A 12,871-nucleotide genomic window follows, 5' to 3' on the forward strand; every position below is an offset into this window, starting at 1 on the left:
ATATTCACTCCCTTGGCAGATTATTCAGTCCTCTAATTCTCAGAATTCACTATTTTCCAAGAAGACCCAGTGTAGTTGGGAGATTTAAAATGCAGTACGCCAACACTGTAATTGCTTTCTGCTGTTGCAGAGTATTGTTGCTTGATTAGCTGCTTTAGTTATGCCAGTGAATCTGTTCCAGATCTACACTTTCCCCACCCATTCGTCACATGTGATCTGGCCCAGTTTCTCTACTGTACCCAGTGCTTTTTGGGGGCTTTCCCCATCCATTGTTTGACTTGCATGCCATTCCATAGGCAACATGTCTTGCTTTGTGCTTTGGGGACCTACAAGCTAAGATTGTCCATTTTTGTTTGTTGGAGTGATTACTACTTGCAGAATGTACTCATGACTTTTTGCATTGTCTTGTTTTGATGATGTTGATGGGACAGAACTTAAGACTCAAACTTTCAAAAAAGTGACATTTATGCCATGGTGTTCATCATTATTTTCTACACCCCAAAACTGTAAAAGTTACCGTTTCTGACTATAATGCATGAATTTCTTTCAGTGAGAATGAGTGAGGGAGCTGGAGGTTTCTGGGAGCTGTGTTCCAAAGAAGAAATTTTTCCAAGTTCTGCCTTGTTTGTTATAGTTTCACATAATTTCAATTTTTCTTTAATATTCTACCCAGTTAGCTACATGCATGATTTATTTACTGATTTTTAATCAGCCTGAAAACTCAGCCCTGCTTAAGAGCTGTGGAAGCTTCCGTTCTAGCCTTTTGCCGTGCAGCAGGCACATTTGCAGATTTGACTTTTGTGGATCTGATTATTTGCAGATTTGATTAAAATTTTCTCTGTGGGAATCTCTAGGTCCTCCAGCATGATGCTATGGTCAACATTTGCCAGATGTTGACTACAGAATTATACTGAAGGACCAAGAGTTTACTAGAACATCTCAGGTAAAAAAAACAAACAAAAAAACATTTTTTTTGTATTTGTGATTTTTCCACTTTCACCAGCATCCTGCACTCTAAAGACCAGTAAATATTTTGTGTACTTCACTTGTGGTTAACTCAAAATTCTGCCTCATGTTCTCTCAGTATGATTTAGAACCAAGAACATGACTTCGGAATTTCTAAATATCTGAAACTAAGTAAAACCAGTTTTCCACACACTATTTATACTGCTTCGTCCACAACAACTTGGAAGGGGAGCAGAAAATTAATTGTTTGTTGTTATTGTTTTTATACGGTTTATACTATATGTAATTGTTTTTGACTGTGTTTTATCTTGTGGGGCATTGATTGTCAAATGTAAACAGCCTCGAGTCACCTCTGGGCTGAGAGGGGCGGTATACAAGCATAGCAAATAAATAAATACATAAATAAATAAATAAATAAATAAATAAATAAATAAAGCCGATTTATTTAAGCAGTGGTTAAAAATTAAACAGTAGAATTCTTGATTAGAAATTGCCAGCAGAATTGCTTCATCAAGTCAGGAGCTTAAAACACTAGGACAATACGAATACTGAAAGAGAAAAAACAGGGTTGACATTAAAAATTGTCTGCAAAAAAAAAAAAAAAAGCAATCGGGCAGGACTTTGACTTAGAAAATACTGTTGACAGTTATCAGCACTGTTCCTTGGCGTTATTTGTGAAACTGTGATTAGGTCAGTATTGATTGAGAGCCAATGTGGTGTAATGGTTTGTAGACTATAATTCTGGAGACCAGGGTTAAAATACCCACTCAGCAATGCCTACCCATTGGGTGATCTTAGGCAAGTCACTCTTTCTCTTTGGCTCAAAAGAGGCCAAAGGCAACCCCACCCTGAACAAATTTTGCCAAACAAACCTTGTGATAAGGTTTCCATAGCTTGTAAATAACTTGGGGCGCTTCCAGATGGCCTTTTAATCTGAGAACATTCGCGTTTTAAAAACACAAATGTTCCTGGATCCTAGTCTACACCCACCCTAGAAAGTGCGTGTTTTCTTGAGTGGGTGTCCAGAAGTTCTCCTGGCACTCTAACCCCTCCCCAAAAGCCCTTTTAAAAGTAAAAGAATTTACCTGGCCTCCATTAGAGTGGTGCCGGAGCTCTCCTAGTGCATAGAAATTATGTGCCAGGAGAAAAAGTGGAGGAAGGGGAAAATCTCTCTTACCCCCTTACTCCTACTCTCCTGGCGCATCATTTCTACACGCCGGGAGAGCTCCGGCACCACTCTAATGGAGGCCGGGTAAGTTCTTTTACTTTTGGGGTGGGGGTTGGTGTCCTCACGGTTTTCCGGGCTAATTTAGCCCAGAAAACAGTGGGGCTACTCTCTGGACTGCCCCCTCAAAAGCCCAGAACCTTTGAGGGAGCAGTCCAGTCAGCAGAAGTAGTGGATTTATCCCGGGCCTTCCGAGAAGGCATGGAATAAACCCACTAACAAATTAATTAGCCTAGTTTGTGGAGAATTAATTTGTGTTTCTCTAGGACATCATCTGGGAGGCCCCCTTTTAATTGCAGGAATTCCCACATTAAAGGGGCTGTCTGGATGTGTCCTTGAGGGCACACCTGAACAGCATTTACTATCTAACAGAATATCAGTGATCTTGCAAAGCCGATTTTACCACATACCAAGGTGTTTGAAAGACTGGCACTTGAAATGGCTTCAGTAAATAAAGTTTATAAAGAAAGGCTTTGTTGAGCAGACATTATGATATTGTTGTTTGTGTGTCTGTTTATTAAACAGTGGGTAGGATGGCAGGGAGGAATCTTTAAAAAAGCAGGGGTGAGAACAGTGTGGTCCTCAAGATGTTGTTAGATCACAATGCCCAGAATTATTTACCACGACAGTGCTGGCTAGGGCTCATGGTACTTGCAATCCAACACCATCTGAAGCACCATACTAGATGGATTTGCTGTAATTGCAATCTAATAGCAACACAACCTACATCCCATGCATTACAGAGTATTGTATTTCCTGTAATTATTTTTGCAGTAATGGGAGCCAAAAAGTCTTGATTCTGAGATGAGGAAAGAAGGCATTTTTCCTCCAATAAGTAAAGGGTCACACCCTCATTAAAGCTTGTCCCCATCTTAACTCCCTTTTAAAAACAAAATTCAAGTTATGCATTTCCCAAATATCTTCTTTGCCAGTCTAATGAGCATTGTAGGAAGCAGCTCAGAAATGCTAATGGTGCCATAGCTGTTATGATCCACAGATTAAAACATTACCACTTTCATGAGGCCTCATGGGGCACTTATGGACTGGCAAAGAATATCATGTGAGACATACACAGCTCAGATTTTATTTTCCAAAAGAGAAACGAGGTCAAAATATGTGCTGCAGCCCAGACTTGCCTCCAAGGGGCCAATGACAATGACAAGCTTGTATTAGTATGTTACGAACAAGTAACACAATGCATTACAGTACTCGTAAGTAAATAGGAACTGTTAAGAGTTTTGTTGAAGGCTTTCATAGCTGGAATCACTGGGTTGTTGTAGTCACAACCTCTGAGGATGCCTGCCATAGATGCAGGTGAAACGTCAGGAGAGAATGCTTCTAGAACATGACCATATAGCCTGAAAAACCTACAACAACCTTGTTAAGAGTCTGCTCAGTGTTTAGAGAAACAAGGAATGCAACCCACCCAATAATATCCCAAAGTCTGCCTTAAAGGTAAAGTAACCATCTAGGATAAATGTGGGGGTAAGTGACACCTTAGATACCTGGCAAATATCAAGTTGTGGAGTGACATCTGTTGTTGTTTGATGGTGTGGAGGTGAGGGAGAGAGAAGACAACTGAGGCCATGAAGATCTGACTGCTCTCAGTTCTTGGGGGAAGAAAAAGGCAGGTACACTCATTGCTCCCCTCTGAACAATCTGAGACCAGCTGCTTGTGGTCTGAATTACCTTCCTCCATCTCTCTTCTCTACCAGTAACTTACAGCAACAGGAGCTTTGCAGCTGATAGCAGTAGAACACAGAACTATGCCTGTGGATATACACATACATGTAAAATCTCAGCCACTGTGTAAATACAACAAACCTTTGAGTCAATCATAAGGAGAGAAGTCTACAAGGTTTTCTCTCTCTCGATAGCATCACAGTTGTTGAAGTGTATCTCTCTGTGTATTTGTTTGTGTACAGTAGCAGAAGCAATTTGGGGTTGCTATCCATTGAAGGCCATGGAGCATTGGCTCAACTTGTAGCATTACAAGTTGGCTACAAAAGACCCTAACTCTATATTAGCTTCGGAATCAGATACAGGATTCTTATGAACACCAGTTACAATACAAAGGTGCTGTTGTGCTCATGTCCTCATTGTGGCTTCCTACTGTCCTCTTCTTGGCCACTGTGAGAAATGAAAGTTGGACTAGATGGGCCTTGGACTTAATCCAAGAATGATGCCAGTCTCTTTTTCTCTCCCTTTGATGTCAGACAATGCTCTAGGAAAATAACATCCCTTGCTCCACAGAGACTTTAACAACTGCCCTGCCCTGCTGATTTCTGTGCTTCACTAAAAGCAAATCTCAACAAGTCATACATCTCACCTCTTTCCAGAATGAAGCAAATTGAACCCTTCACTGATTTGGCTGAATGGCAAAGTGTGGCTTATCAAAGCATCTGAGTTAAATTTCTTCTCCATGTAACTGGATACCAGTTGAGGGATAGAATCTTTCATCTTCCACCCTGAAAACAAACAGAAATATCTGCCACACCCCACACAACGTTGTCAGGTTTCATCCTCGTGGGCACGTTTGCATGTCCCAACACAAAATGCATATTGCTTACTTGTGTATCTTGTAAAAACAAAAGTATGCTAGATGGCAGTTGGAAAGACATGGTTTATATTACGCATAAGCTGTTCTTTTTTTTCTAACTTGTTGATTTGTTTTTGGAATGGCAACTGTTATCTAACATTACCCAAAAATGTTGGCCTCTAGCTCCAATCATGCTCTGATATACACAACCTAATGGTTAGTGTGGATGGCCAATCTACTTCAAAACTTCTGGAGGACCTCATGGTTGGGCAAAGTATTATTAGATTTAGTGCTTTGTTAAGTTCCAAGCACAAACCAATAAAGCTTAGGAGTCTACATTATTATAATATTATGAAATATAGTCAAGAATCCAAACCATTTGATATAATTTATACATGAGGACATTCTCCTCCTCTTTTAAGCATCTTTATACACCAATAGTAATTTCAGTGTCCTGAACCACAACATTAAGAAACATTCGTAGCTCAATGTTTTCACTTCTCTGTTTGGCACCATCATACCTCCTTAAGAAATGGGGCTACAGAGTGGAATCCACGACATGCGAGTGTGGAGAAGAGCAAACTACAGACCATATGCTGCAATGCAACCTGAGCCCTGCACAATGGAGGACCTTCTTATAGTAACACCAGAAGCACTCCAAGTGGCCAGCTACTGGTCAAAGGACATTTAATCAACTACCAAGCTTGCAAATTTTTGTTTTGTTTCTTTGTTTGTTAAAAAATTCAGTACAACTGTTTGGTTTGCTCCTGACATGATAAATAAATAAATATACCTCCAATGAAACTCCCTTTCAAGGTACGCCCTGTAAAAAGCAGCATGGGATCGAAGGAGAGTCGAGACCCCAAAGGAGGCACCCCAACCATCACACAGACGCCACAACCAAGGTGACAAGATGCTAGCGCAGTCGCCTGATGAAGGAGGAAAGATGTTAAACAGGAAAAGCAAATCAGCAATGACATTTTATGTTTTATCATTCTGAAGAATAACAAAAGGTGCATCCAATGCATCTGCTGTCTATATGCAGCCGCAACCCCCTCCTGCACTGGCTCACACTCGTTCCAGCCATGGCTATGTGGTCTGCACAGCAGAAACTGGACTACAATATTCTCCTTTTGCTTTAAATAGCATACATCATCCAAGTGCTGAGACCAGTCCACTTGCTACTTGAGCAGCAAATAGGCACCTCCTGCTCCCAAAATCAAGGTACCAGTACTCGAGAGCTGTCACTGTTTTTAACACCTATTAGTTGCCTCCTTGTTTGTTGCTGTGAGACTTCATGTTGTTTTTGATTCTTTGTGATCCTAAGGCTGCTTCTTTTGAAGCTTTTAAATAGAGGCTGGATGGCCATTTGTCAGGTATGCTTTTCCTAAATGGCAGGGATTGGACTAGGTGACCCATGTGGTCTCTTCCTACTCTATGATTCTATATCACAGGGTATTCAGAGTGGGATTTGCCTTTGCCTCCCTTTGAAGCTGAAAAATGTGATTTGCCCAAGGATAACCACTGTGTTTCCTTGATCTCTAGAATAGTTACCCTATGCTCAAACCACTAAACCATCCACACTCTCCCTTTTACTAGTCTAGTTAATTATAATCATTGTGATCACTTTATTTATTTATTTATTTATTTACTTACTTACTGCATTTATATCCCACCCTTCTCACCTTAAAGGGGACTCAGAAGAGCAGCTTTCAGTAGGCAACAATTCGATACCGCACAAATATACATACAAATGAAGTAAGGTAAAGTAAAGATAAATGTTTCCTTTTGACATTAAGTCTAGTAGTGTCCGACTCTGGAGGGTGGTGTTCATCTCCATTTCTAAGCTGAAGAGCCAGCATTGTCCGTAGACACCTCCAAGGTCATGTGGCTGGCATGACTGCATGGAGTGCCATTACCTTCCCGCCAGAGCAGTACCTATTGATCTACTCACATTTGCATGTTTTGGAACTGCTAGGTTGACAGAAGCTGGGCTAACAGTGGGAGCTCACCCCGCTCCCTGGATTCAGTCAGCAAGTTCAGCAGCTCAGCGGTTTAACCTGCTGTACCAGCGGGAGCTCCATAAATAAAGTAAGCATAATATATATGTATACAAATGAAGTAAATGGAGTAAATATATAAATGAAAACCAAAAGTTAAAAACATTGAACTGGATTATATGGCAGATAACCTAGTTCAAAGCAGATATTGTGGATTATCTGCCTTGATATTCTGGTTATATGGCTGTGTGGAAGGGCCCTGAGGCTCTTGGGGCTTATGTTACAGTTGCTTTTCTTTCCATTTCCTTGTTTATCTTAAAGACAATCAGAAAAAAAAAGTTGTAACCAAACAAAAGTATAGTTTAGCACTGTGGAGGAAACCCTTCCCCTGCAAAAAAAATATTTATGACCCAAACATGTATGTGAAGGAAGGAAAAAAGAAGTAAAATTGCTATATCATTCAGCAGCCCTTCAAAGCAGGGTTAGAAAATATAAGATTTGTAGTTTCATTATTTATATAGCAGTTTTCTCCTTGTCCAGCTTCTTCCTTCTCATTTGTAAATACAGAAAAAAGCAGTTTGAAAGGCAGAATTTTTGAAAACCACCTTGTTTCCAGGAAAATATTGAACCCTATATGCAGGAATCTAATCTGAAGCAACGCAACAGAACTGCAAGCAGAAAACAGAATACATACCAATGTATCCAAACATCCAACGACCTCAAATGCATAGTCGACACCATGACCAGTCATTTCAACCAGTACCTCCTGAATGGGCTTCTTGTAATCTTGAGGGTTAAGGCACTCTGTGGCTCCCAATTCTTTTGCCTTCAGAAATTTGTCTTTGTTGATGTCAATCCCAATAATCCGAGAAGCTCCAGCTGTTTTGCACCCCATGACCACAGAAAGACCCACTCCTCCCAAACCAAAGATGGCACAAGTGGAGCCAGGCATGACCTACAAATGGCAAAGAAAAAAGAGGACAGGATCAATGCCAGCTTTGCAATGGGACATAGTAAAAGAGAAAATATTGTAAGCAGCATGTATGGAACAGTAATAGAATATTTTTTATGAGTTGCCTCACCTGAGCTGTATTGAGGGCAGCGCCATAACCAGTGGAAAACCCACAGCCAAAGAGGCAGACTTTATCCAATGGAGCAGCAGCATCAATTTTAACTACAGTGGAGTCAGGCATGACAGTGTATTCAGAGAAAGTGCTGATCCAAAGGAAGTGGTGGATTAGCTTCCCTTTGCAGGTAAACCGGCTAGTTTTGTCTGGCATCAGATTCTGAGGTTCACAGAGGCTGTTTCAGAGAAACTGGAGTTGTCAGTAACAACAACAACACAACCCTCTGAAATGTGCATTGCTCATAATCTACAGCCAAGTGAAATGCAAGATAAATTGCAAAAAGAACTCACTGGGTTTGCAGGCAACAGTTGGTATTAGATTTTAGACATGAGCTACATTCTCCGCACTGAGGCAAACAAAGTGGGATGACTTTGTCTCCTAGAAATAAAATAAAAGAAGTTGGATAAATAAACATACATGATGGTCCTGTTTCTACAACCAATTTATGAACTGAAACGTCACCATAAATTAACTTGTCTTGTGCTCTCTCATGCTAAAATACACAATAATAATGATCGACACACTGGGTGCCTAAAGACCTTGGCCTACGCTTAAATACAATTGCCGCTGACAAAATTACCATCTGCCAGCTGCAAAAGGCCACCTTACTGGGATCTGCACACATTATTTGCACACATAATAATAATAATAATAATAATAATAATAATAATAATCTTTTATTTATATCCCGCCACCATCTCCCAAAGGGACTCAGGATGGCTCACAAAACACTCAAGGTGTGACATGCAAAATACAGCATGTGCAAGGCAAAACATACAGGCAGACAATAAACAATCAACACAACATCATACATTCACAGTACCCCCTGGTAAGAATAATAAAATACAGTGATTGCTGTTGATAAAACAGCAGTATTCAATCTCAGAAGTATAAAGTACTAATAAAGAATCTAAAGGTCCTCAATGTTTAGACTCTAATGAGAGTCTAAACATTGAAAGCACCTTCAGAAATTAAGGCTGCAAATTGTGCATATCCTCTATCTAGTGCAGAGGTCCTCAAACTTTTTAAACAGAGGGCCAGGTCACAGTCCCTCAAACTGCTGGAGGGCCGGATTATAATTTGGAAAAAAAATGAATGAATTCCTATGCACACTGCACATATCTTATACACAATACAATAATTAAAATGAAGAATAATGTTAACAAATATAAACATATTAGTATTTCAATGGGAAGTGTGGGCCTGCTTTTGGCTGATGAGATAGGATTGTTGTTATTGTTGTGTGCTTTCAAGTCATTTCAGACTTGGGTTGACCCTGAGCGAGGGCCAGGTAAATGACCTTGGAGGGCCGTATCCGGCCCCCAGGCCTTAGTTTGAGGACCCCTGATCTAGTGCCTCTACTACCAGCAGCTTTTGTGGCATTTAAATCCAAAGGCATTTTAAAATGCTGGAGCCCATCCACTCACATACCTGGTTTCAGGCAAGTCACTCCTTCACCCATACTCTCTACAATTCCAGCTCCTTCATGTCCTGGGATAACAGGATAATTGACTTTAGGGAAGGAACCTGACAGAACGTGGTCATCGGTTCCACATATCCCAGTGGCTATTATCTATAAGATACAACATTTGGTCAACATCTTAGATAACCCATATACCCACAAATATGCCAAGCTGTCTTTGAAGATGACTTGGAAGTGGCAGTGCCTTGACTCCAGACTCCACTAACATGAGGACATCATATACAGTATTGGTATCCATTGTTTCATTTATCCATATCCAACAAAATATGCCTTTTGGGATATTTTCTAGGTCCTGCAGCATGGTGCAGGAGCAACTTCCAAGGAGGCCAGATTCCTCTCTGGCCCATTTAGCAACAGCTTGGAAACTCTGACAGACAGGCTAAGAGTCTATATGGAATTTCAAAATTTTATATTGTCAATAATAAATAAATAAATAAACTTTATTTATACCCCGCCACCATCTCCCCAAAGGGAACTCGGAGCGGCTTACATGAGGCCAAAACCAGCGATACATTACAGCAATATAAAAAATAAACCACAAAATAACATCACAATAAAATAAATAAACCAACAAGTAAAATAAACAGCACAAAATAACATAATGGAAAATAAAACACAGTGGGTGGGCCAAATTGTTTTTGACATTCACTGTTTTTTTTCCAATTGGTGTCAAAAATAATAGAAAAAATATGCAATGTAGCCAAATTCCTTGGAGTACACAAATTCCCCGAAATATCTGCCTTCTTCCAGCATCGCTGCCTATTCTTGCAGGCTGTAAGAGAAAAACACAAATCGAGAAGTGAGGGCAGGGCCCTTCCAGGCAGGCCCTATATCCCAGGATCTGGTCCCAGGTTTTCTGTTTTTCCTAGTTCTTAAAATCCTGTTAAAAGCAGATCAGATCTGGGATCAGATCCTGGGATATAGGGCCTGTCTGGAGGGGCCCTCAGAAAGAGGACCAACAATGCTACATTTCCTGGTCTTTGAAGCAGTGAGGACTGGAGGTTCTCCATGTCAGTGAAGATGAATCTGTTTTGGGTTTTAATCTGAATGCTTAACAAACTACTGTTGAGTTGAATGTTGTTTGTTCAGCACCTCGGACAGCTCCTTGAGACTCAACCTAAGGGTTTGCAAGGAAAAATCTGGTCTACCTTGACGCGAACTTCATGAGACTTTGGTGGAGCAACTTCTATCTCTTCAATAGAAAGAGGCTTGCCTATTTCCCAGGCAACTGCAGCCTTACATTTTATAATCTGTAGGGGGGGAAAAGAGATGTTTTTAATACTTTAATTGTATTCTAGGTGATGTAACCTATTTCTAAATAGAATTGTTTGTGTTAACTTTCTATTATCCCTTGCTTAACTGTATCTTATTTATCTATTTAATAATGTCAGCCACCTTGGCCCCTATGAAATCTTGTGCTTCTAATTTCTTTCAGTGAGTTTGAAAAGTGCTATAAGAGGTATGAGCAAACTTTGGCCCTTCCGGTATTTTGGACATTTCCTGTTAGGAAATGTGGAAGTTGAAGTCCAAAACACCTGGAGAGCCAAAGTTTGCCCATGCCTATGCTTACAAGATCCCTTTGCATAGTGATAATTCAGACAAGGCTATTGTTTTGAATCCCACTGCTATCCATCAACAGGCCCTTCTAGGTAAAGGTAAAGATCTTTACCTAGGGGGTTGGTGGTCCTCTCCATTTCTAAGCCAAAAAGCCGGCATTGTCTATAGACACCTCCAAGGTCATGTGGCTGGCATGACTGCATGGAGCGCCGTTACCTTCCCGCCAGAGCGGTACCTATTGATCTACTCACATTTGCATGTTTTTTAACTGCTAGGTTGGCAGAAGCTGTGGCTGACATCAGAAGCTCACATTGCTCCCTGGATTCGAACCTACACCTTTTGGTCAACAAACTCAGCAGCTCAGCGGTTTAACCCACTGCGCCACCAGGGGCTCCCTCAGGCCCCTTCTACACTGCCATATAAAATCCAGATTATCTTTTGTTTGAACTGGATTATGATTTGAACTGGATTATATGAGTCTACACTGCCATATAATCCAGTTCAAAGAAGTTAATCTGGATTTTATATGGCAGGCCCCTTCTACACTGCCATATAAAATCCAGATTATCTTTTTGGACTGGATTATGACCTGGATTATATGAGTCTACACTGTCATATAATCCAGTTCAAAGAAGTTAATCTGGATTTTATATGGCAGGCCCCTTCTACACTGCTATATACAATCCAGATTATTTCCTTTGAACTGGATTAAATTATGTGGCTGTGTAGACTCATATAACCCAGTTCAAAACAGATAATGTGGATTATCTGCTTTGATAACCTTGATTATATGACTGTATAGAAGGGGCCTCAGTTTTCCTGCCTCTGGAATAAGTACATTTCAAAGGCAAAACTTACAGGGTGCATCTACACTGTAGAATTATTGCAATTTGACACTAATTTAACTGCCTTGGCTCAATGCTATGGTGTCATGGGAGTATCATGGAAGTTGTAGTTTAGTGAGGCACTAGCACTCCTTGGCAGAGAAAGCTTTTTTTTTTTGGTCATGTCAGGAGCAACCTGAGTAACTGCAAGTCGCTTCTGGTGTGAGAGAATTGGCCGTCTGCAAGGATGTTGCCCAGGAGACGCCCGGATGATTTGATGTTTTATCATCCTTGTGGGAGGCTTCTCTCATGTCCCCGCATGAAGAGCTGGAGCTGATAGAGGGAGCTCATCCGCCTCTCCCCGGAGCTGAGGACCATGGAAAACTATACTTCCTATATTTCCATAGCATTGAGCCTTGGTGTTTAAAGTGGTGTCAAAACGCATTAATTGTACAGTGTAGATGCACCTCTACCCAAATTAGTTTAGGAGTAAGTCCCATTGCATTACTCATAACTTGTTTCTCAGAATTTGAGATGATCTGCATCTTGAGGTTTGCAAATTCTTATATGTGAAAAGAAACTAATTGAAAACTAAACATTTGGTGACCTATCTGGTAGCTGAAAACCAGTAAGAGTAGTTAAGTATTGCATTTGGGTTCTGGAAGAGCACAGTTCAAATCCCTAATCACCATGCAACCCACTGGGTGGAGCTTGGGCAAGTGACACTCTCTCAGCCTCAGAAAAGAACACATAGGCAAGCCCTTTCTGAACATAATCTCTCCAACATATATCTTCCATAGGTATATATCTATGTATGTATTCAAAAGATACAGTTTTCTTACTTTCCCTGCAGTATCCATATTTGCAAGCTAGTTTCCCTCTTTTGCAGACTCGCCCTTTGGAAGGATAGAACAATCCCCGGTCTCAGTCACCAGCCACATGCCTTACAAATAGAACCACAATACTGAAGAAGGCCCACTCGGCCACCGTAGGCATGCCGCTGGGATCTCTGGGAAATGTAGTCTTTTCGACTAAACTTGCATTTTTCCCCTTTTCAGCTCCTAGAGAATTCGTTCATAATATTTATTATATCTGTAGCTCACTGTATGTTAGCCTGATCAATTAAATAGTAGATACAATAATCCAGAAA

At 40.6% G+C, this 12,871-nt stretch overlaps 1 protein-coding gene across 3 annotated transcripts; it reads right to left on the minus strand.

Annotated features, from left to right (window-relative positions):
- Positions 1 to 1,393: 1,393 nt before the first annotated feature.
- Positions 1,394 to 12,695, minus strand: LOC132776986 (alcohol dehydrogenase 1-like). 3 transcript variants are annotated; one of them, XM_060779192.2, is made up of 9 exons: positions 12,564 to 12,695; positions 10,489 to 10,590; positions 9,289 to 9,430; positions 8,148 to 8,235; positions 7,813 to 8,032; positions 7,425 to 7,685; positions 5,524 to 5,659; positions 4,521 to 4,659; positions 1,394 to 1,514 (listed from the first exon to the last, which is right to left on the minus strand). In XM_060779192.2, exons 1-9 carry the CDS (start codon positions 12,579 to 12,581, stop codon positions 1,490 to 1,492), a joined length of 1,131 nt encoding a protein of 376 aa, XP_060635175.2. In that variant the 5' UTR covers positions 12,582 to 12,695; the 3' UTR covers positions 1,394 to 1,489. The 3 variants fall into 3 exon arrangements, with proteins under 3 accessions (XP_060635175.2, XP_067324705.1, XP_060635174.2); XM_060779191.2 differs by lacking the exon at positions 1,394 to 1,514 and adding an exon at positions 2,222 to 4,415; XM_067468604.1 differs by lacking the exons at positions 1,394 to 1,514; positions 12,564 to 12,695 and adding an exon at positions 2,220 to 4,415 and having other exon boundaries at positions 9,289 to 9,348; positions 10,489 to 10,562.
- Between the last annotated feature and the right edge of the window lie 176 nt (positions 12,696 to 12,871).

This window comes from Anolis sagrei, chromosome 5 (assembly GCF_037176765.1).
Source record: "Anolis sagrei isolate rAnoSag1 chromosome 5, rAnoSag1.mat, whole genome shotgun sequence".
NCBI classification, from domain to species: Eukaryota; Metazoa; Chordata; class Lepidosauria; order Squamata; family Dactyloidae; genus Anolis; species Anolis sagrei.